The sequence below is a fragment of the Zootermopsis nevadensis genome, unplaced genomic scaffold (assembly GCF_977971745.1).
Source record: "Zootermopsis nevadensis isolate Lab colony 2312 unplaced genomic scaffold, Znev_1.0 Znev_ptg000016l, whole genome shotgun sequence".
NCBI lineage: Eukaryota > Metazoa > Arthropoda > Insecta > Blattodea > Termopsidae > Zootermopsis > Zootermopsis nevadensis.
In genome coordinates this window covers 281,499-305,230 of record NW_028259148.1, presented here as the reverse complement: position 1 = coordinate 305,230, position 23,732 = coordinate 281,499, and the positions used below count along the sequence as shown (strand labels likewise).

The following is a 23,732-nucleotide window of genomic DNA, read 5'->3' as shown; positions in this document are numbered from 1 at the left end:
TGTTTAAATTGGTCTCTCACCATTAATGATTGACACTATTAGGTATGGAGAGGTGGGTAAGGCCCTAGTGGACTAAGTAATGGGGAGTAAGCCACGTGAGCAAAGCTTTCGGATCCACATCTGCACACATCCCAATTTTTTGTTAGGCTCTCTCTAAATAGAAGGCTTATAAAGTTCAGAACAGTAGTTCCAAAGCCTACTGCGTACAGGCAGACATTAGAAATACTTTAATCAAGAAGGCAGTGATCAGGGAAGCCAATGTGAGAGTTCGAAAGTCAAACTAATTTTTGCCAATCTGTAAGCTGTGAGTGTATTTGGGATTTAGCTCTCTATTTTTGAGGACCGCAATATTCCTCTGTTGGAGAATCCTGCTTATTTATACAATTTGAACAGTTTGCAGCTACTCACAGGCTTGCTACCTCAGAAAACCAGCTAACGTTGGCCAATCTGTGCCAGCTACCAACTAACCACGTTATGGTCAAAGTGAACATCGGATATTTGAAATCGTGTGTTTGAAACACTTGGTGTTTCGTGTCCAGAGTCGTTCTCACACTTAAATAATCAGTTTATTTTGAAGCCTTGGTGTTCGTGTTAGTTATGAAGATTATAACAATCATGCAGACTTTCAAATGTTGAATGTAGTGGATGGCGTTCGCAGTTTCATAAGTTCCTTGCTCCATTTTGTGGTTTTGAATTTATATCAGTATCCAGAATGGCGAGAATAAATGATGACAAATTGAAACAGCACATGGAGGATGAGATGAATAGGTAACATTTTCATTACGCTTCCACATGTAACTATAACCTATTTGCTTCGAATAAATTCTGAATTTAATTACCTAATTCTCCCCTGTTATCGGCATCTCAGTATGCCGAATGACAAGATTCGTCACATGTTTGTCACGTCATTAATAATTATGGACTGTGTATAATTGTAGAAAACGTTTTAAGAGTTGAAATTAATTAATTTTTTTGTGGTTTATTTGAGATGCATTTATTGAATGGTTTATGTAATTATGTACTGTATATTGAAATTTCCACATTACAAAGGTTGAAGGAATAACCAGAAATTTCCACTATAGTACTGTTTGTTAAATGGCGGGCTCTTCGCACTGATTGTTATTGATAAATTATGTGTATATGTGCCTTATCCTTTTTGGGCAAACCAGTGTATGCCATTTTGAACATCTCATGTAGTTTGTGTTATAAATTATATTGCTTTGTTTTGTACTTATTTTTATCTTTGTCTTATGTATTTTATTTTTGGTAATATGAACACAGCAAACACTTTGCTGAAACATTTTTGCTTTATTTCAAACTATTTAAGTTTTGTATGTTCAGTGGTTTCTGCTGTAGCTTTGTGGCTCTACATGGCCTATGCTGTGGCATTTATATTGCAGTGAAGCATTTTTAGGCTCATAAAGCTACTGTTCAGTGTTTAAAATGCAAGGAGCTTGATGAAACACAGTTTTGCAGTGTAACAAACTAGATTATAGTTAGATATCTGTGTAAATTGATACAGTTATTTATTGTGTGTTATAAGGGCATGTTTACTGAGTGAAGTTCAAAACTTTGTAAATCACTCTTATTAGCACTGTCTGTTTTAGTTATTTTGCAAATGTACATGAGCATATTTGGCATGTTGACTTATCAACCTACATATAATAGCTTCACTCTGGAGGCAGGTTTTTATAACGTTTAATTCTTTGCCAACGTTGGTAAATGTGGTCCAAACAGGACAGATTAGACTACTGGTAGCCCATACATGAAGACCTATGTTTATTTTTATGTGTGTTGCAAAATATTATGTTGATGAACAATTTGGTCAGACGTAGTTACCAGGTACATGAATATTTTAAGTATGTTTACATTTTTTTTCACGGTCTTCTTGAATTCCTCCAACATTTCCAAAGTGTTGCATTCTGTTTCCGAACAGAAAACCCCCCTGTGCATTTATTATCTCAGGTATTTTATTAATCATGCACTGTATATGCATCGTGACTTCATATTCACTGTAATTTATAGGTTTGAAGCAGAAATTGCTCTGCCTGTTCTTCCTCCTCCACCGCCACCTCCACCACCGCCACCTCCACTTCTTGCCGTTGTGCCACGGCCGGTCATCGGATCCAACACGTATACTCAAGTACAGCGACGACTAGAGGAACAGCAGACCTTACCGCCAGCAGCACCAGGACCAGAGTTTCCACCCTGCCCTCCCATGGGATTCCCACCAATGATGCCTCCACCCGCACCATCTTTTCCTGGCATTCCCCCACCACCACCACCCCCTCCACCATTGCTCATACCACTTCAGGTTCAGCGCGGCCCACCAGTCAGGCACCGTGAGTATTACCAAGAATTCCGAAGCTCATATCCACGTGACTTTTGTATGCATTTCTTAAATAAATGTTGTACAGTTGTGGTTTGTTCTCCTTGTCTCTCTCTCTCTGAATTTGCGTGTCAGGCGCAACATGTTTTTATGTACTTTGAATACGTTTCATATTGTGAATTCTTACCAAGTTTTTAAATCCCACGCTTTTTCTTTCGAGCATTTCAGATCTGAAGTTCAACTGTGAGTGCTAATTGGAAATATTAAAGTTCAAGTTTGTGCCTGATTTTGTATTTCAGCAATGCGTGGGGTTGGCATGGGACCCCCTGGACCCATGATTGGTGGTCCTCCTCCAGGGTATATGGGACCTCCTAATCTGCCTCGTCCAGGTCCTCCCTTCATGGGCCCTCCGGGTCCTGGGCCTGGGCCCCAGGTGATGCCTATGGAACACATGCCAACACAAATGCCTCCATCTCAGCCTCAGATACCTGCTATTGTAAGGTGAGGAATGCTTCATGTCGTATGTTACCGTTCGTGATCAACGCTTTTGATTATTATTCGGCCTTTCGCACTGCATTGTGTCTCCTGGGCTCTGCTGGTGTATGCCGTTATGCATTTCATGTTTTATTTGCTGGTGGACTTTACTCCTGCAGGAAGACAGCGTTCTCCTTTTCTGTCTTTGTCGGAGAGTAGTGTCTTATATGTTGATGCTCAAACATTAATTGCATGATCATTTCCGAGCTGTTACTTGGTTGAGAGCTAAATTATTGCCCTGGAATTTCATCTTCAGTCTCATGTTAGGTTTGTTTATGTGATTATGCATTTACTCTGAAGGATTACATATATTTTCCAAAAGTAGTATTTTCGAATTTTCATGTTTGTTTATTATGGATACAGGTCCTACTTGTGCCAGAAATGGTCGCATTTTTGTATCCCCGTTCGTGTTTGTGATGTACTTTTTGTTTCTTTGTAGCGCTACGCCAAAGTTGTATCTTGCAAAGGCACCTGGTGCCAAGTCAGAAACGGAATCAGATGATCAGCGGAAGGGAATCAAGAAGAATAAGTCTGGTAATGAAAAGAGCATCATGGCTTCTCAAGAACTGTCTCATCGTGCGTGGGATACGGCCGAAAAGGTGAAGGCGAGCGCGGCGATGGTGTCCGTCGGTCCTGGATCGCAGCAGTCAGGAACTGCAGAAGAAGCGGTTACCGCCCCAGGCCGCAAAAAGGAGAAGAAAAACAAGAAGATAATTCGCATGGCTGGTGGGCAGATCTGGGAAGATAATTCACTTCTGGAATGGGAGGACGGTGAGCGTTATTGTGTGCTAGCCGTTAGACCATCATGGTGGAGAATTACGCGAAAAATGGAGCTGAGCGTGTGTCGGGATGGTCTATACTAGTTCAGAAGCACTTGCATGATGGAAAATTGGGTTCAGTACACTAATAGAAGCATTTTCTAATGGTAAAAGCATATTTGAAATGCATTTTCCTTTTAATATAAATTTACTTTTCAAGGTTTTTGTATGTACATTTTTTTATTAGAGATCACTACAAGGTTTTGTAAGATTTCTTTGATGACTTAAATAAAGTCTTTTAAATGCTGTCATTACGTTTGGCACGCTTAATTTAATTACTTCAATTCCTTTGTATGTGGCTGGGAAGGGCACAGAAAGTCGTCTGCTCCATGAAAGATTATGCCGAGTCCTACTTGCAAAACCAAAACTTCATTTGCAACCCCAGAAGCTTTGATTCTTTTGTGATTAATCGTAACTAATGTAACGTAACAGCATTTAATTTAGAACCAGTGCAGCGTGCGAATTACTTAATCATTACGTAACTGATAATTTGTAAATTTATTCAGCGAATGATTTCGCAGACTTCTGCAATGACCTGTGTGATTCTCTTGTTCCAGATGATTTTCGAATTTTCTGTGGTGATTTGGGCAACGACGTGACGGACGAAATTCTGACGAGAGCCTTCAGCAAGTATCAGTCCTTCATGAAGGCGAAAGTGGTACGAGACAAACGGTCCAATAAGACCAAGGGGTTTGGATTTGTCAGCTTTAAGGACCCTCAAGACTTCATCAAAGCTATGAAGGAGATGAACGGTGAGTGCGTCGTTACACTGCGCCAGATTAATGCATTTTGGGGCATCGATGAATTAAAGTACAGTAAAACCTCACTGCCGTCTTTTTTATATTTGTAATTTTTTTCTTACACAGCGTGGAGATTTTTTCTCAGATGAAAATTTAATGATGGCTTTTCCACGTCCTCTCAGCTTTTATTTCATATTTGCTTCCCCAGTGCCATCTGCGTTAATGAATTTTGCTGGAACGTGAAGAAATTTGCTTGTTTTATGAACTACAACTTGAACATGTGTTCTATAATTTAGACTCATCGCTGATTCAGACAAAAAATTAATTTGAATTAGTGAGGCTTCACTGTACAGCGTTCACTTGGTTCCTCTCTGCCAGAATTTTGTTCACCCCTCCTGTGGTGAGTTTGATGGATGATCAAACAGTGTTTTTGAAAAAACATTAGCAAGAGAAGGTCACGTTGTCATGGTCCAGAATCCATTTGACTTGCCGAGATTCGGTCTCTTATTTAGAATGTCCTTTGGAGAAAGTTCCATTAAATTAAGTATAATTCAGTTTTCCCTGTCGTTTATTGAATATGAAGTATAATGATTTATGAAATATAGCTTAAAGCGAATGTCGTGGTCATCGACGCAATTTATACCACTCTGTTGTGTGACGAGTCATTTTTGAGAACATTTTATTCAAACTTCACGTGAAGCTTCTTATATTTATATTTCCTCTGACGTTTTGAAACGTTAAACCTTGTTTTTGATTTACAAAATAATTTTTTTTTATTAAATTGTTAATGCCATCTGCTCCAACCACAACTCAACCGCAGTTTATTGAGAAGTACAGATTTAATGATGCAGATGATCTGAGATATTTCCTTCCTCAACTTTTTATCAAGACATTTTTGAACTTACGTTCGCCGGACCTCGGCGACTGGCTCTGTCGCTCCGGAGCGCGCCCCTCCAAGTTGGTTGTTCAAAATCAGAAGCCATTAGCTTTCTTGCGCGTGCAAGCGCACATACGTGATCAGGCATGATGCCGTAAGCCTGCTACTTCTTAAATAATGGAAATATTCTGCAAAGTGTCTGTTCGTAGACTGGCAGAATATGGTGGTCGTGAAGCCGGACGACTGCTTCAGATCCTTGTATCTGTGTCCCGCGTTTGGTTGATTCACCAAGAACGTTATATCGGGGGTGAAGTTAATATGTCATGTGACTGCAATGGAATTCTGTGTCTTGTCACCTCACGTTAATATTAAATGTCTTCTTGCTTGCATGTGGACTACAGACATAATTAGAATGCGGTGCGCGGGGAAAGTGGCTAGAGATCCAATTAACCCATACACAAAGGGAACTAATTAAGTTATGTTCCAATCATGTTCTTTGCTTCCATTAGTCTTTGTCTTTGATGCTATTGGTTGTTACTCAATTTGAGGTACGCTGGCCGTTTCTGAAACGGGCGTAGTTTTCATGTGAAACCAATATTTAATTTCCTGTAGTTTCGGTTGCAAACGTTTTAAATATTGATGGTCGTCGTGATCCACGGAGTAATAATCATAAATATTGGGATGCGCAATTTATCCGAGCAAATTCGGAGATATTTTGATGCATCTAACTTGTGTGTGGGAGGTGCCAATTTCGGATCTTGTCTAGGGAACCTGTTGAACTATGTGAGGTTTCTTGGTCTTCCTCAGTTACCTGGCAGGTGTTTGAACACTATCGTCAAATAGAACATGGCCGTTTCCTGTCTTAACCTTCCAATTCATTACGCACAGTAATGCTTTTATGTCGCCGGTTTTAACATCACCTATCACCGGCGCTTCTGTCGTTTTATTCGGGAAGTTCGAGGTTTAAATGTTGGCCCAGAAACTGTCTCGACTGAGGTCTTTTTGCGGCTTGCCTCAGCCTCTCCAGGTGAATGTCGGCATGTTGCACTAATTTTTACCTCACTGGGAAGCCTGCACTTTCCGCAGATAGCGTGAGAATGAGATGTGTTTAATATGCAAACCCATGACCTTTCAGGTACAAAGTGGGAGCGCTAAGAACTGTTTAAATAATTGGAATAGGAGATTTCTGCATTCCATTTCATTTTTCCAATTAATGCCTTACCTACACTTTTTATTTAAATTATATACTTCAATGTGTGATTTTAGTACGCTGATTGATGGATTATTTTACATTCCTATATCAACAATCAATACACAGCGTTGTTTGCTTTGTATTTTATTTAGTTTTAAAATGATTATTCCCTAGTCGCTTCGTAAATTTAATATCCATCCATTCAATAGACTGACGCACGGACATCAGCCATAGTACCCCTCCACTCGCGGGGCGTCTTTCCGCGTAAAATAAAGAAAGTAGGCTAACAAATGGGGGGCAGTCTTCAAGAGTTTACAAATTCGCAAACCTAAATTCTTGTGCGCCAGTATTTCCAACCCAGTATTTGGTCAACATATTTTAATACGAATTCAAAGGAAATTCATCTCTGATGAACAAAACTGGAGTGGGTGTGCTTGCCTGCAAAAGTGTTTTCATGTGCGCGTGTCACCTATCGATCATAGAAAAGACCCTTTTAACCGTAATGAAGTTTGGTATCAGTTGCATGAGTCCGAGGACCTACGCGCTTCTTTCGCACGTGGAAATGACTGGGTGGGGTATCTCCGCGCTGGGTTTACCTGGCCATCCAGTGGTCGCACTGGGGATCTCTGAGGAATTCCTCATGGGGCCATACCCCAGATAACTCTTACGTCACTGGCACCACTCATTAAGGTCAAAAGTAAAATCTGAGAAACACATCAAAATTGTTTTGCTCTGCACACATTTTCTAGTAATACATTATAACGTCTTGTAACGCAATTCTCTTGTTCTTACATTTGATTACATTCAGGGAAATTTACATACAGTTCTGTGCGCAGCGTATTTGGCACAAAATTAGTCTCACTGTTTTACACATTATTGTACCTACAGTCACTTTACATTTTGTTGTATCAGCTGATCATCTGTAGTGACTGTCAGGTGTTCATGATTCGCTGCAATCTGCATTTTAAATAATATTCTTACTGTTTTAGTACTTCAAAGAAAGAAAGAAAGAAATGTCAGAATAAGTTGCATTAATTATTGCGTTCTCTTTGTGTTCTTGTGCAAACACGACGGGCAGTGGCATTCCTCGAGTTACGTGCCACAACGCAGATCTATACTAAAAGAAAAGCCGATACAGCGTGTGGCGATGCAAACTGTTGACATCGTATGCTGTATCTTCACAAAATTAAGAAAGCAGCTCTTATGACTTAGGAGTTGAACTAAATAAGAGTTTTGAAATTCTACTTTTAATAATTAATGCATAAATTCACTTCATAATTATTTGCACAAATATGAGAGTAAATAATAGAGATTATGAAGGACACAAAAGCTGTAGCGAACCAAGGACATTAAGGAAAGGCATAGGATTTTCAAAAATCTCCAGGTCTTGTTTGTAAGGTTCGAAAGACGTCGTCCGGGAAATGCCGCGCCGAAACCGAAGCGCCTCGAGCCGCTCATTTTCCTTGAGGTCCCCAACCGTAGGACACGTAAAGCTGCGGGATGATGGAGTACTGCCTGCGAGTCGGGGCCGGCGCGACCGTCCCTGCCCCGCCGCCCATCGCGTTCCTCACGGCCACTTGCCGGTACTGCTGACTGGCAGTGGGGAAACTCTGTGCGGATGCTACCAGTTGCTGTGCTCCGGCCACCTCGAACCTCGACGGTGGCTTCGTCTGCTGCTGTTGGTGCATGTACAGGATGTTGAAGGGCATTCCCCCGGCTCCCCAGCCACGAGACGTGAAGATGTTTTTCTTCTCTTCTTGTATTGGTTCCAACTCATCCGCGACATTGTCGTCCGGCATTGGTGGTGAGTCTTGACGCATCTTCGTGTTCACTGCAAGTGACTCACCTGGTTTATGTAGGGAGACGACAGTGACTTCAGGCGACCGCGTGCCAAGTCGACTGGGAACGTCACGGTGGGTCGGTCTGTACGCGTCTGCAGCTCGGTCCATATCTTCCTGGTAAGAAGGTGCGTGATACGCATTTGCGCCAGAACCCCATATCCTTTGGTCAGGAAGTCCCAGGTTTCTGTGATGAAGACCTGGGACGTGAGTTCTTTCGTCGGAGTAGTAGGAGTTGCTGTTGTAGTCTTTGTCATCCCACGGCATTTTGTGATGTAATTTGAAGCCCGTCATTTGCTGAAGATCGTCTTTGCCGAAAACTTGGTTGTTGCAGAAGCTTGCGTCGTCATCACAATCATTTGCCATTTTTGTGAAGTCTTTCTTGCTGCCATGAAAGATGGAATCTTTGACACTTCGTTTGATGACGCTGCGTACGCCGGCGGGGATCTTAGGCGATATGACATTTGTCAGACTAGCTCTTGCATTGTTTTGAGCAGTTTCTGTGGCACTTTTTGCCGTCTCCGCTGAAGCCGCATCGGGAACCCGGTCGACTCTTTCTTCGACAGTTTTTCCACGTCTGCTAACAGACGCGATTAAATGGTGATTTGAGAGTTTATGGCCAAGAAGTTGAGGATGCTCTGTGACAGGTGAAGTTGGGCCAGGCATTGAATTTGCTGAAGTTGGTTCGAGACAGTAGACAGAAATGATGCAGTACAGTCCCAGAAGAAATTTATAATTCATCATCCAAGGATGTTGAGCGAATGTCTTCATATCAGAGACTCTTCTCATATTTGGGATTTGTAGTCTTCCTACTGGTACAGGGTTGAAGCGTCTGTAACAAACACCAGATAACTTACTGTTATTATCCTCGTCATCTCAATCAGTATTGATCACTTGAACTTTTTAATAATATCTGTTTTGAACTCTTACTAACAAGCAGACACAACATTGAATCATCAGACGATTGCTGAATGATGTATTGGGATATGGAAGGAGGCTGTAGTGACCTAATCTCCTTCCTAACACAAATTACGAGGTAGGCTTACGTGGTGTTAGAGCATTTTGTGGTTTGTGATTTTTCTCAGACCAGTAAAGGTTTGAGACTGCCTTTTTAAATAGATTTGGTTCCGGTATTTCCCACCCAACTCGATGGGCGCGCCGTGCTTCTTTAACAGCTGTGATCGACCAGTTAAAGAAATTCGCTGTCTCTTATGGGACCCAGAAGGCCATTACTGAGCTCAAAGCTTCCCCTCGAATACCCCGTGGAATGAGACGCGCAGACGGGCGGGTTCCATCGTTTTACGAATTTCGTGCAAACGCACACTGAAAAGGAACTTAACGCAGTAAGTCACACGCCCCCACCTACTTCCGGTGTCTGATTTCATCCCACGTTTAATAATCCTCTTAGCAAGAGGCATCAGGGAACAGAATAATTAATACAACAACGCAGCGAGTGGAGGACCTAGACAATTGTTTAACCTCAAGTTCGCTTGAAGATTTCCCAGAAAGACGATAACACACGTGGATGAGACAAAGCGATTACATGACATTGTGGTTGCCTGTCGCTTAGAGAAGTCGGTCTGTATTCATCCTGTAATGGATTCTCATGTGTACTTTTTAAGGCACGGTCTCAGGAGAGGCAAATCCGATTGTTTGTTTGCTTGAAAGTGTGACTCCCCTCTCCTTGGAGTTAGTAAGCTTCGCATTCTTGGAATTTTGCAACGGGTGGCATTGCCAACTGTTGAACAACAAAGGAGTGATTTTGGAATCCGTTTCCACTGCCTCGCTAAATGTCTGAAGGAATAATTACGCCGTAATTATTTCAAGCCTTGCCAAAATGAGCTCGGAAAATGCTATTCGTCTGTCCGAAAGTAATATCTCACCAGTAACTATCCACGTGTAGCACAATTCTTGCGACAAGCTAAAAGTAGCTCATTTAGTCGAGAAATTCCATTTCAAATGACGTTCGCTCTCGTTACGTGCTTTATACAGAGCTGGTGATAACTTCAGGCTATGCAACCCAACGCACAGCAGAGCACGTGCGCTTGCCTAAGCGTCCGAGGGCCCTGTCCCCTATTTCTTTCCAAGGATTCGTAGCTCGACAGTAACAGCGTGACGGAAGGAACCGGAACAGGTGCCTGAGTAATAACACGTGTCTTGATAACGAGATACACCGGAAGTCCGCGTTGAGTTTCTCTTTGTCCCTTTGTTTATTAACTTTACTGCGTTCGTCCTTTATCCCTGTTTTATTTCGTATTGTTCGTTCTTCTCCGTCTCTGAGTTTCTTATTACGTCGTAGTTCAATGGTCGGCTCTCGTGTTTCGTAATCGGGAGGTCCCGGGTTAAGATCTAATCTGACCGAGGTTTTCTGTGAGTTTCTTTAGTCCCTCCAGGAAACGAACGCCTCCTTCCCAATTCATTACTGACTGTTAGCCTCTCATCCAACGGCAGTCAAAAGTCCGGATGCCGGAAACTTAGTCAAATAAGGCGAACTTAACGAGCTTTGTCGTTTTTGTGGCTGTGTGGATGGCAATGTTCTTACGCGTTGTAACGCCGTGCGGACTTGCAGGTTGACAGATACCGACGTTTCAGTTTTGAAGATGGATACAGCGTGTTCCTTAACTGCTTCGCCATTCCGCGAATTTAGCCCGCTCTTAATTTCCTCGTCTGTTACCGCGGTCCGCAAATGTCTTCTTAACTTTTCCGGATTTTCTGAGGACGCTTCGACCGCTCAACTGCCTGTTACCGCATTTTAATGCTGTTGTATGACGTCTGTTGAGCACAAAATGGCGCCGTGTATTTTTATTTGTTTTTATTCTTAGCTTCAGTTAAATCATGTTTTGCAGGTCGCGAAAAACATCGCTGATTTTTCAGGTTTAAAGACAATGAATCGTCATTCATTTATGTTTCTAATGAAGTGTTTACTGAAAATAAACTTTCTTGTTCGTTCATGTGTAAACATAAACAAGTAGGACGCGTCGTTTGCTTTGACGGAGCTCCGCTGCCCCACTTAACCATCAGTAAGCGCGTTGTACGCGTTCAGCTTGGACACATTACCGCCGATTTGCTCTCGTCGTAGAAAACTACGGTCAAGGCAACATCTCGCGACCACCAACAGCCGTCCCAGGATTTTGCCGAAGAATTGTTATTTCGTGGTCGACAGATTAAGTAGTCGATTCTCCGATTGATGTCAAGTGAAAAGTCGAAATGCGTTGCTGACGGTTTTGTGCACCCCTGTTCCGAGAAGACTCCGGCTGTGGCGTGGGTGTGTCGCGTAGCCTCCTCGTCCGAACCTCCGCCCCCCAATATAAAGTACGTTTTTCATTAAACGTATGTTTATTTCCCAACGCCAAGCTGCAGGCGATCAGACCTTGTGACGATCGGAAGGCCACGAGGCTCTTGGTCGCTTGGTTCCGTCGTAGTTTCTCTCGGCCAGACTCGTTACAGTCGTCCTCTCTCCTGGGGTCCTGGTTTAGAATCCTGGCTGTGTCTTTCAATCTGCGCCGGCCGATAACGGAGTGTTGACCTATCACCTGCCGCTGATATTAATCTAGCCATTTTCTGTTCCACGCTATATGTCATGTGAATTAACACAGTTGTGGGTTAACCCCCCCCACGGAGGATCGTCGATTCATAATAATTGTAGCCCTTTATCGGAGACGGATGATTGATTACGGGGAGATCCACGTGGGCGTCTGAGCATCAGGCCTGTGTGTTAGGTCAGCCGTGCAGCTGATCTGTGCCTTTCGATATCGGTGGAGTGTTTTATCCTCGAACGTAAACTGAACCGAATTCTGCGCTTGTCAACCGGAAACTCCGGGAAGGTTAAGAAGTCTCTTTAATATCTGTTAGTGCGTTCCTTTGCGCACAGATTCGTAGCCCAAATGAGCAGGTGCTTGTGAAACAACCCTGCACCACGTGGGTGACTAGTTTATCCAGGCATTTGCGTGGAAGGCCTGAGGGATATGAACCAATCAGCAGAATCCTTAAAACAGGAGAAGCTGAGAGTCTCGTTCAGAAGGAGCGAGAGACGAGTCATAGAAACGCGGACGAACGGCCAACAGGTTCTGCGGTTTATTTATGATTCGCTGTCTCGCGAGGTGCCAGTACACGACAGGCGATAATTGAAGGCGTGGCCGATCAGCTGCAGCTGGTCGGTTAATTACCGTCTCTCTTATCAGCGTTATTAAATATGCCTTATAAAGCCATGAAACCACGAGTACAAAGTTTACTTCCACGGGATTATGATGATGGATGAGGAACTGAAATCCTTATTTTTTCATTAGTCGTCATATTGTGCGTGTGATCGAATGCAAAGCCACGCACGAACACGTTTCTTTCTACACGATCTGCCAAACAGAGTAGCGCTTTCGGCGACAACACGCTGTTCACAGATTTTCTTGCATGCCTGTACAGCCAAAATTCGGCGGTGAGGGCCGAATTCGTAAATATTATTCGTAGTAAATTGGATCTGCCGTCAGTGGGCTCGTTAGTTCGCGACGTGTGTTCAAGTTTTTATCGGACTGCGTGGTGCTAATTCCCCCCGAGCGAGAGAGCAGTCGACGGAAACTTTATTCTGTCTCTCTCTTCCGTGGGACGAACATCGTGAAGGCGGGCCAGCGTTCTCGCTCGTGTCAGGCGCAAGCTAATAATAACTCGTGTGAATTCTGTACGCGGTTCCTGAAATTACGGTCCTTTCATTGCGCGAGCGGCCGTGGGCTTTGGGTGTGCCTGAGTAAATACTTTCAGGCTCTGTACTTCGGGCAGCGTTGCGTCGCCCAGCTCGTCAAATACTTCGTGTCCTTCCGTGGAACTTGGAGGTTTGGTTCTGTGGTCACATGACCCAGATCGATCAAATCCACGCTGTCGCACTCCGTTTTAATATTATTCTCCTAGTTGTAGCTCTATGCCAAGGTAGTGCAAAGGTTAGTGCTTGATGAATCATCGTCTCATTCTTTGAGAAGAGAACGTGAATTACGTGTTTAAATTTTTTAAAAAGTAGGAAAATATTTGGACCTGAGAAACTTGGAACTTGCTCAAGATTGTGAGGCAGATTTGGATTTTATATTTTCTGCCACTGGTGCAGCCTACGGACCGAACGACCGGAGTTTACTGAGAGTAATGAGATGAAAGGAGAATGATCTCGTGTGCGTTTTCATTTCAAGGGCGTCCTTGTTTTTGCGTCAGCCTGTATTCGATGTTTGTTTTTAAAAAGCACTTATTTTAGGCGTGACATAAGCGAGGTTATAAACATTAAGGTACTTATCTTTGGGACTAAAGACGCCGCCGTATCGTTTATCGACGTCTGTCTTACTCCTACAGAATGGCCACCTCACATAATATCCAGATGCTGTTCGCAGATGGGAGGATAATATTAAAATGCATAGGGTCCAGAGGCTGGCCGTTGTGAACGTGGCAGTAGCCCTTCCGGCTGTAAAATCCTTGAGTAGTTGAAGGACCCTGCTCCCTATTGTTAACAATGTTACGCGATCTTCGTTGACGAATCCCGAGGCTAGAAGCTTTAAGCCCGAAGCGACATTTTTGTTACGCAGTTTAATTTGTGGGGGTTTTGCAGCGAATAATGAAATCAGAAAAGTTAACCTTCCCCCGGATTTGTACTCTTCGTGTGCAGATCTTTTAAAAGTAGGCCTGTGTTTTCCTGTAATGTGATTTTGTGTTTTCTAATGAGCGAAGATCCGACACGTGGGTGCAGGAAGATTTCTCACTGCAGTTGCGTAGCTGACTCTTCTCTCGCTAATTCTGTCTGCAGCTGCACATCTGTGGCATTAACATGTAATCTTAAGACCCTAGAAGGATCCGTAGACTTCGGAGAAATCCTTGTAGAAGTGAATGTGTTGACTGGAAGATGATAATGAGAGGAAACCTGATTAAGTTAAGAGGAAATGAGGTGATTACGAGAAAGTAATTGATAATTGGATGGAGAGAACAAATGATGTTGCTAGAAATACGTAAAAATGACCGCTGCTTTGTGTTGGCCACTTCTGAACAGCGTTCATTTTTTCTTCTTACGCGTAATAAAATTGTCCAGTTTTCTCAGATTTTGCTGTGCGCACAGGAAAGCCTTCATGAATACTCTTTCAGAGTATGGGACAGATAAATGTAATCGTTTTTCGTAATTTCTTTGCTGTCTTGGACCGTGGCGTGCCTCAGGCGACGAGGCACTGACTCCTTATCGCGGAAAACCCGGTTCAATCCAGGGCGCTGTCCGCCATTGCCCCACGCCATGGCCCCGAGTGTCTTCCTGATCGGCATTTGACTGGTCGCCCAGTCAAGGTTCTCCGCCGTTTCTACTGAAAGTTGTGTGACGAAATGTATAATTAAGGTCCGCGTAGGTCAGTTCGAGAGCCTTAAGACCCGCCGCTCTAGAGGAATGGCACTTCGCTAAATGCGAGGAACAGTAGGACGTGCCCGACGTCAGCAGATCGTGTCTGCAGTGAACGGACCGCGCAAGTCGTCGTTAAAAATCCGATGGATTTCGTCGCAAGTTTTCGCCTACTCTCGGCGCGTAGTTCCACGGCACTGACTTAAAATAAGCCCAGGCAACTTATCCGTCTTAGTCCACGCAGTATATGGGAAAAAATGCGTGTAATTAAAACTATAATGTGTTAATTTTCCACCTGACCAGATTGTCACGCTGTTAAAAAGTCTGGAAAAATACAAAGTATAATCCATAAAGCCTCTGTAGGGTTCAGTGGGGCTGATGCGCCAGGGTAAATCTTTACGGGATAGGCGAGTGCTGATGTACACTCAGGCTCCGGTGTTAACCGTTGATTACCCCGTTTAAAGTTTTAAGCATAATTTTCAGCGCTGTTAAGTGACATTAAGTAGGCGATGCAAAATTAATGAACCAAATGACTAATTTCAACGAACTTATTCTTTGGCGTTCCGTAAAAGTTAGCACAAAGTTACAGAAGTTGTGTCTTGCCAGTGATTTATGTTCGCGCTTAACTCGATAAAAGAACTTTGCAGTGTGTTAGTTAATTGTGCATGCGTGTTTCTGCTGACTTAAGTAATCATTACTCTAATCGGCTCATCGTCATTGAGATTCGGACTGCACTGGCTCCGGTAATGCAGTTCAACTCACGCTATCGCGTCAGGTGGTCGTACGATCGAGTCCCGCTCCGGTCATATTTACGCCGAAGCGTGAACGAAGAACACATCATGGGCCCGCCCATGCGTGCAGGAATGGCCTACGGCGTAAAATTGCCGTCGGACCAAATTAGTGTAACAACGACCTACGTGATGTGGCGTGAAAAACGCCTTCTAAATGTCAGTGTACTCAGAAGAGTACGCCTTTCAAATTTTGCCGAGTTGTATGTTCATTATCCGTCTCCCCAGCCGCAGTTGTCAATTTCTTATCCCTGTCAAATCGAAAAGAAAACAAAAAAATTTCGCACGACCGACATGTTGTTTTAGTGTAAATAAATTACCGCAACAAACGCGTGTTTCAGTAGCGACTTCTCTGCAAACTGGGAAAATGGCGCTTGGTCGTGGGATCAAGACATTCCCCGTCTTCAATGAGCGAGAGAGCTCCCTATCGTCAGCGAGCTGAATCCAGTCCGCACAATATTTCTATAAAGTTCATTTTAATATTATCCCCTCATTAAGGAAAACGAATATCACGGGTGCATATAGCGTACGTGGGATAAACAGTAAATGGATCAGAATTTAGTGGGAAGACGTGAAGGGAAGAGGGTGTTTAGATGACAGGATAATATTAAAATGGATCTTGAGGGTGTGACGGGATTAATCCGGCTCGGGATAGGGCTCAGTGGCGGGCTCTCGTGAACACGATGAAAAGATCAGAATCCGTCGACGCGGAGGAGCGGTCCCCCAGTCGCAACATTTAGTTTACTTCGAAATGTTTCCCCGCAAAATAAGATTACGCCGTTCAAACCCTTCACCCAGGGATTACTTCAGCAGAACCCACACCGATCACGAAGTCCAACACATCTGTGGTCTCAAGTTGTGTGGCGGGTGGTATTCTGCATTTCGCAGGTCGATAATACGAACCACTGCGTATTGTTTAACGTCCAACTTCAAGTATTTGCACTCCACAACCCCCCACGCCACCCCACCCAGCATTCTCGTTAATATTTTTGTTTGTAAGTAATAATTCTTCGGTACAGTCTGAGCCAGCATTTCTTAAAATTTAGAACAGAGGCTAAGTTTCAAGTTTCAAGCCGATGCCATAAACTTAAAAATATGTAGTTTCTGTTCGCGTAAAAAGTTGTTTCGTGGATGTCTGTTCCGAACATAATACGAAGACCACATTCGTATGTGAAAGTAAGCGTATTAAGATCGATCTCCTGATAAAACTGGGCAGTGTTTTTATTTTATTAATTTATTTCTGCTTTGCTTAACGATATTTTGAGCCCCTGAGACTGTTTTGTGGCGGTGGAGCCGCCCCGAAGGGCTGAGAAGACTTCGAAGGTCCTCGGTCAGGGTGGCCGCGCTCCCCCGAATGTGAAGGAGGGTTGCTGAGTTGAAACGAAAGTCTGGATAGAAGGTACGAGCAGGCAGCCGACCACCTGTTGCAGTACTCACTTGTGATGAGGCGAGCTGGCAGACGGCGCGAGCACTCCGTCCTCCGGGTGGCGGTGAACGTTTGTGTGTGTCCTGACTGCGAGCGAGCAACCCTTGTGTTTGGGGAGGGGAGGGAGAGCACGCGTACATGCAGCAACAGCGGCGCACCCTCTGATCGGGGCACACCGATGACAGATTGCACGTGGGAGTGTGTTCCCACTGGCGTGGTAATGTCCTGCGCCCAGCGGCCGCCAATTCGAATCTCGACGTCCAAGTCCGATGTCGTAACATAGTTTTCGTGGTTTTCCTCACTTCTTTCGGGAGGTACCCAGTTCGATTACGGCCGTGGGTTGGCTGTACTGACTGGTTTTTGGAGGCTTCTCTCAGTCCTCTCTGGTAAATTTCGGGACAGAATCTTAAAATGACCCTCGACAGGTGACACCCAGTTCCATACCTCATTCAACATAACATAACTTCAGAAGTTGGTTCATGGTCTTGAAACAGCCGCCCGGATAATGTTTGTGCCGTGCTTCAATAAGGTCACGACCAGTAACATCCTAGAAGACTTCGTCGTCTTCACACGCGCCGCCGTGGAAACTGAAATATCTTTAGCGTCAGGCGAGCGGTCAGCTCCATCCTTTGTCGGCATGTCCGTTGTTCGCGAGACTCTGTGACCCCCAGAGCTGATCTGCACGCGGGACCTAGGTTATAAAACGCCGTGCCCCTGCCGGGAATCGAACCCAGTCGTTTTTAATCTTCGTCTGTGGCGTATAAGAGATGTGTGGGCTCAAAGCTCCACTCATTCCGCGTAATCTTGGCTCTAGCTGAGGCCGTATTTCACACTTTTCTCTGATCCCAGCACATGCGTGGATTGAAACGAATGTCGCGACCTCGCCGTCGGCCCGGAAACCGACGCCTTGTTCGCGGGCCCCATACGTGTTCGAGAAATGAGAATCGATTATAGTAGCAGTTTGTAGTTCGCTTGTAGCAAATATTTGTCAGATTTATCTCTCTTTAGGGGATTTCAGTCTCGTATTGGTTTTGAAGTTTCTGTTTGTAGGCTGTTTGAGGCGACTGTGAGAGCCAGCATTTGTAATTGTGATATCATTGTTCATCTTCTCTAGTTTCAGCATTTCTGGGAAACTATGGGCGGATTGCATCGCGTCCTTTTTTGCGTCTAATAACGCGATCTGAAACTGATCGTATTGTCCACAGACGTGGCCGTGCTCCTACGGGCCGTCTAGTCGCAGTCGCATTCTGTCAGTCACAACGCGTAGGACGATACGCGACGCCCTTAATGTCCTTGGTAATCATGTCCTCCTCGCATCTCCAAATCGTCGCTAGAAGATCATCTAATGTAGATGTACGTAACGTAAGATAGTATGAGTCCATCGAGGGATGGGGTGGGTGGGGTACGTCTCCGCGAGGGCAGAGGCTGCTTCATCTTCCCACGTTCACCTTCGACGGCGTCGCTTATTAGAAGTGTTTTAGTAATACCGAGACTTATCTCATGTTCTGTAACATCCGTTTGTCGTGACGCTTTGCGTCTCGCCTTGGTTCCCAACACTTCTGTTGGCTTCAGTTATATTTCGAGGTCGGCGCCGCGTTCCCCCACTCTATTTTAAAAGTCACCTCGACGCTCACGATCCGATTACGGAAGTCGCGACCCTCGGCGTCGGTTTTGTATATTTTCCGGTGGCAGCCGGACCGTCGTCTTCGTTAAAATTTCTTCCTGCGAAGTCGTCGCTACGCTCGGCGTCGATTTTCTAGCATCACGCCCAGCGTTATACCAAAGGTTTGAGACATTTTCTGGCGCCTTTTCATGGCGTAACGTCGTAGGGCGTCGCTACGCTCGGCGTCGGTTTTTAGTTTCGTGTTCAGTGTCGTCTGGAGACATGCTGTAAATTTTACGTGTTTCGAGGGCGCCGCGATGTTAGACGTCGCGACGCGCCATTGTTGGTCTAAGGTCTTGAATCACATTTGTGAAGTGTTGAGATGGCGCCGTGATGCCCTTGTCACGTTATGAATTCGACGCCAGTTCAATACCTTTATATATATATAAAGGTATTGTACTTTGTATGGTGACATTTTCACATTTAAATAAGTTTCGTATGCGAATACGTCGATGATTAAAACTTTTAGGACACTGGCAATCTCTGTAGGCGGAAATATAATATAGTGCAATTTTTTTTTAGTAGGTTTGTAATACTGAATGGTACATGGCAGTGGTAACATTTGATGTGAAGTCTCTGTGGCCTCCGCATTGAGACGGGAAGTTTCTTCAGCATGCGTTGCTTTGTTGACAGGGAGGTATGTAGGTAGCCGACCCATCAAACTGAGGAAAAGCACGTGGAGACAAAGGAACATGGACTCCGTGCGAAAGAAGGAAAAGGAGAAAACGGCCCTCATTGGTTTGCTGACAGGCAGAAGACAGACGTAGGACAACTGGTGAGTTACTTATTCAGTTTGCTGCTTGTCTCTTGCGCTCGTTTCCGGAGTTTAGTGGCCTGACGGAGCGACGCCTTCGAATTGAGGTCTCTCTGCCGTCCGCGCCGCGCCTTAGATGCAGCCTCACATCGGCTTATTTGCGGTAGTTGATAAACGCTTATGTACGAAGTATTTAAGTAAACTGGGGGAGGGGAGTGTTATTTCTTCCGGGGAGAGAAGGCCTGCAATTAAGGGGCAAAGCGCCCTCGTGTGAACCCTTCTTGCTGCCCGGAGGCCCGGATTTTATCTTGCGATTGTACGACAGACATTAGAATGCGTGACCTTGTGTAACAAGTAACAGTGATAAGTGAAAATGTGCCTATTTATAATGTCCTGATGACGGAGGCAGTAAGCACGTGTGAAACGTCAGTATATTTCTGCCGACTACGCAGAAGACTGCAGTTTTCGTAGTCATCGCGTTCAGAACCTGGAATTGCAACTGACAGGTCGTATCGGCGCGCGGCTGCAGTCTTGGTCGCTCCCACACCGCGTGCGAAACCGGCTTAAGCTGGTAATAAAGAACGCAGGTTGATCGGCGAGATCCCTGACTCAAGGTGGACCCTTCGTTTTATCCGGCTTTTCTCTTAAGCGACCGCCATTTGCCTGCGATTGTCCTTCAACGTGATCTTGAACAATAATTGCCTTTCGGAAAATCAATTTCTTGTTTCCTTCAGGAATGTCATAATTCGCACTTCATATAAAACAGGTCTGGATCAGTGACGTTACACATTTATTATTCTAATAGTAGTCATACGATGTTCACAACAGCGGCCATGGATCGCCAAGGCGAGATCAACACGTGTGGGTTGCTGCAAACTGAAGTACGGGTTTTGATGCTTCATTCTTTCTTTCTTTCTTTCCTTCCCCATTTTCGCAAACCGCCGCTCATTTTGTGACATTTTGGACATGGATCACCTTAAATGTACGATCTCAAGGAAAGAGACCACTTGCATGACCAAGACGGTTCTTAAATTCATCTCATACAATGAAATGCGGTCCTGTGACTGCCTCTGTGTGCTCGTGTTAAACCTAACCTGAGCGTTTCGTAAGTAAGCAGACATTTGATCATCTGATCGGCATTTCGAATCTCAGTGCGCCATACAAGTAGCCGTTCTTCTGTTGTGCGTAAGGGGGCGTGTTTACGAAAGCTCAGCTCCAGTGTCGTCTGTCGTCGTAGTTCACGACGTTTCCCGGACTGCACGTGATCACGTGGCTAATTAACTGGCTTCAGTTCGTAGGTCAGAGATTGCAGACTCAAAATAGAAGTGATGATAAATTCGTTGAAAAGTGAAGGTCTGCGTGAGGCAGGTAAGCGGGCTTAACGCAATGGCAGCTTAGACTCGTGGTTTTTGTTTCTGACTTAACTTCCTTGTCTGGAACTGTCCAGGCTGTGCTGGAGTCCAGTGTCTCATTCTCGTTCTTATTTCCAGGTTCCTCGAACTTCTGGCGAGCGGCGTTCGTCAGCCGGCAAACGAAAGAACATGGCGCCTGTTTGTCGCTTACAAATACTTAAGGAAGAATTCTTGTGATATGTCCCGTTGTTTGCGATAGCATTTCCTGACAACGTCAGCGTGTACTATTTTTGCAATGCAATGTTTATGTTTATAAATGACAGCTGTTTGTGTCAGGTGTTCGTTTCAGTTTTGGTCCATGTTATGAACTCAGTAGTAAAATGAGCAACGATCAGCGTATTCAAATCGAAGGGAACTGCGAAGAAGAGACTTAATTGTTGCTTAGCTGATCAACTTGTAGGCGTTGACGTAAGAAGTGGGCGAGTGGGAAATGTGCGAGGAGAATAAACACTGACAAAAAGGAATTTGGCGGATGAAACAGACGTGGCTGAGGGACTGACTGACAGAATGCACGTATCATAGTTAGTTTACGAACCTTCGGGCCCTAACGAATGTTTATCTCGTGGCACTCCATGATTTCTGCGAGCCTCGTGCAGTATCGTCTAGTATGACTAAGAATTTCAAGTTAGTAATCAATAAAAGTAATAAATTCAGTAACGAAAATCCATGCGAATCTGTGCGAATTCATTTTAGTACATCATCAATTATTTGAGCTCATAACCGGACGCGGTGGCCCGCGACGGTGTCCTGGGACTTGAAAAGGCTTGTGATAATCGTTGGCCTCTTGAAGACACTCCAGCATATCAGCCCGTTAACCTTTGACCTGTTATGCCAACACAAATTCTCGCGTTATCATTGTATTTGCGTTCTCAAAATTCACCGTCGTTTGTAACGTACGCAGTTTCTCTAAGATATGTTTTAACGTCGCCAGTGTTAGCTCGCTAGAATTTGCAAACCGCGTCGAGCCCTTAGAGTAATTACAAACCTTTCCCCGGCATCAGGCTGAGACCGATTCCTCGGGAGCTGAGCCGCTGGTGTCGTCGAGCGAATTTTGAGATCAAGAAGAGTGTATCGGAAGATCGTGGAAATTAGCTCGCTGTGTGAGATAAGAGCCGTGCGTTATCTTGTTCTCATTCGTCGATTTCGAATACACGTGATGCTGTGCCTTGTCCTGTCTTCACGGGGAGGGGGAGGGTGGGTCTAGAAGACATCGATGAAGAATGGAAACAGGTCTGAATGAAAAAGAAAACTTTAAAAATAGGAAAATAAGGTGAAAATGCAGTGACAACCGAAAATTTACTGTCCCGTTTGAAAGGAACTTGTAATAAATGAGTGCTCGAGTTCTAGACCGGTGTATCAACTGACTGGTTTACTTCACTGGTTGTCCTTGATCGGTGGTGGTTCGTGGCTTCAGTGCGTACGCAACTCATAGCCAGACTAACCCTGCTTACCGTCGGACGGGGCAGCGCTGACGAGAGGTGGGTACAGTGCACACAAATAGAGATTGTTTCCTTAAACGGCGTTAACCAGTTGATCTTTGTAATGGTGAAGTGTTTTCTTTCGCGTACGGACTGAATTGTAAAACGTAATTTAGAAAATCTTCTGTTTCAAAAGGTTTGAACTGTAATTATGAAATGTTTCGGACCTGCGACGGTCTTGATGTTTGTGTTTAAGGCAGATTTTTCGTCGTTATCAACGCGAAATGAAATGAAACGAGGAGCAGGAAATATTTACGCAAAGGTCACTTGCGACAAATGTGCGTAGATAGGAACTTTATACAAGCGCACAACAAGGGACGTTTTTGTGGACGCTTGTGCTGGTCGGTATAGAGACTACGTCGCGTTTTAAACACAGTGGTAATTATGCCTAAGCAGTCGATACTTGCAATGGAGCCACGTTGTGTTTTCTTTGAGGTCGGAAATTAATTTCGTAAACATTTAGACGAATTGGTCCCTCAGAGAGTTTTGGAGTTCATTACATAAGAGTTTAATATAATTTATGGCTACCAGTATGACCTTGAAAGATGTATGAATGTACATAAGTAACTTCATTGAGTATAGACCTTACTGAGATGCTAACTGTCGCTCAGCTAGTCAAATGCCCTTTCTTTCATTATCGTGTTCAAAAGTCCGTATTCTGAGCGAGATAAATACAGTCCGAAACATACGACCTTATTTATTTTAATACGAATCTGCCTTCTACGCCACAACTCTTTCTGAATCAACATAAATTATTTTAAAATGTAGTTCATGTTGTCCAATTTGGACAGAAATGTAGGCACACGCTAACCTAGCCTGCAGACGCAGTTTGCCTTCGGTCCTACGTCAGAAGGGCTTGGGGTCAGGACACAGTACGAAATGACTTGGATCTGAGAGCGAAGCAACAGAATGACGCGGCTGTGGTCTGTGTACGCGGTTGGATTTGAGGTACTCTCCGAGGATGGCTGTCTACTGGGTTCTAGCGCCAAGTGAGTAATCTGGCAGACGTTTACCGACGTTCCAGAGGTTCTTGCTGCCTCCATAATCAGGGATATACAACGCAGAAGACAGTCATCACAATACTCACCGTCTGAAGAACGTGAAGTGTCACGTGTTCGCTGTTGTGGTCAGACTGACATTGCAGTGCGTACAATCAATCGGCCTCGTAAGTTGTTGCCTGAAGACGCTTGGTTCAAACCCTTGGCAGATCTTGATCTGTGCTGTTCTATTCTGAATTAATGTGTCGGCCCGAACGTATTTCTTGCGCGGCCTTCAAACACACCCACCAGATCTTAAACATTCCAGCATTTAATCGAAGGCACTGAATGAGTTAGAACTAGATAAATAAACTCTACGAACAAGGTTGATGTTTAGCTACACGGAATGTAATATGAAGTTTACACGTAGATGTTACGTTTACAGGGAAACACGAGTTGGTAAACAACCACAGATGAACAAAGTAAATGCAGAACGACAAAGCATAGGAATTGGAATGCAGAACGGTGAAAGCGAATTCTTCGACAAAGAGCAGGAGAGAGAA

The 23,732-nt window shown here is 44.3% G+C and overlaps 2 protein-coding genes across 4 annotated transcripts in view; one reads left to right on the top strand and one right to left on the bottom strand.

The window, feature by feature from the left end:
* Window positions 1-254: 254 nt before the first annotated feature.
* Window positions 255-22,060, top strand: LOC110828410 (RNA-binding protein 42). The gene is made up of 7 exons (XM_022061133.2): window positions 255-768; window positions 2,026-2,342; window positions 2,629-2,830; window positions 3,303-3,634; window positions 4,239-4,433; window positions 19,182-19,323; window positions 20,793-22,060. The coding sequence occupies exons 1-6, from the start codon at window positions 713-715 to the stop codon at window positions 19,313-19,315; spliced, it is 1,236 nt and encodes a 411-aa protein (XP_021916825.2). The 5' UTR covers window positions 255-712; the 3' UTR covers window positions 19,316-19,323; window positions 20,793-22,060.
* LOC110828417 (uncharacterized) overlaps window positions 7,201-23,732 on the bottom strand; it is a 36,672-nt gene continuing 20,140 nt past the window's right edge. Inside the window, exons 1-2 of one of the 3 annotated variants that reach the window (XM_022061155.2) lie at window positions 23,280-23,405; window positions 7,201-9,160 (exon numbers count right to left, since the gene is read on the bottom strand). In XM_022061155.2, coding sequence (XP_021916847.1) covers window positions 7,945-9,117 — 1,173 coding nt within the window. In that variant the 5' untranslated portion in view covers window positions 9,118-9,160; window positions 23,280-23,405 and the 3' untranslated portion in view covers window positions 7,201-7,944. Of the gene's footprint in view, window positions 9,161-16,896; window positions 17,018-23,279; window positions 23,406-23,732 lie in introns of those variants that run through there. The other 2 variants (XM_087349305.1, XM_022061147.2) reach the window with 2 other exon arrangements.

Excerpts from the sequence above, each read along its gene's own strand:
- LOC110828410 (XM_022061133.2), top strand. The coding sequence starts at position 713 with ATGGCGAGAATAAATGATGACAAATTGAAACAGCACATGGAGGATGAG. Across the intron at positions 2,343-2,628 it reads CGGCCCACCAGTCAGGCACC|CAATGCGTGGGGTTGGCATG; the intron begins GTGAGTATTACC and ends TTTGTATTTCAG. Across the intron at positions 2,831-3,302 it reads CAGATACCTGCTATTGTAAG|CGCTACGCCAAAGTTGTATC; the intron begins GTGAGGAATGCT and ends GTTTCTTTGTAG.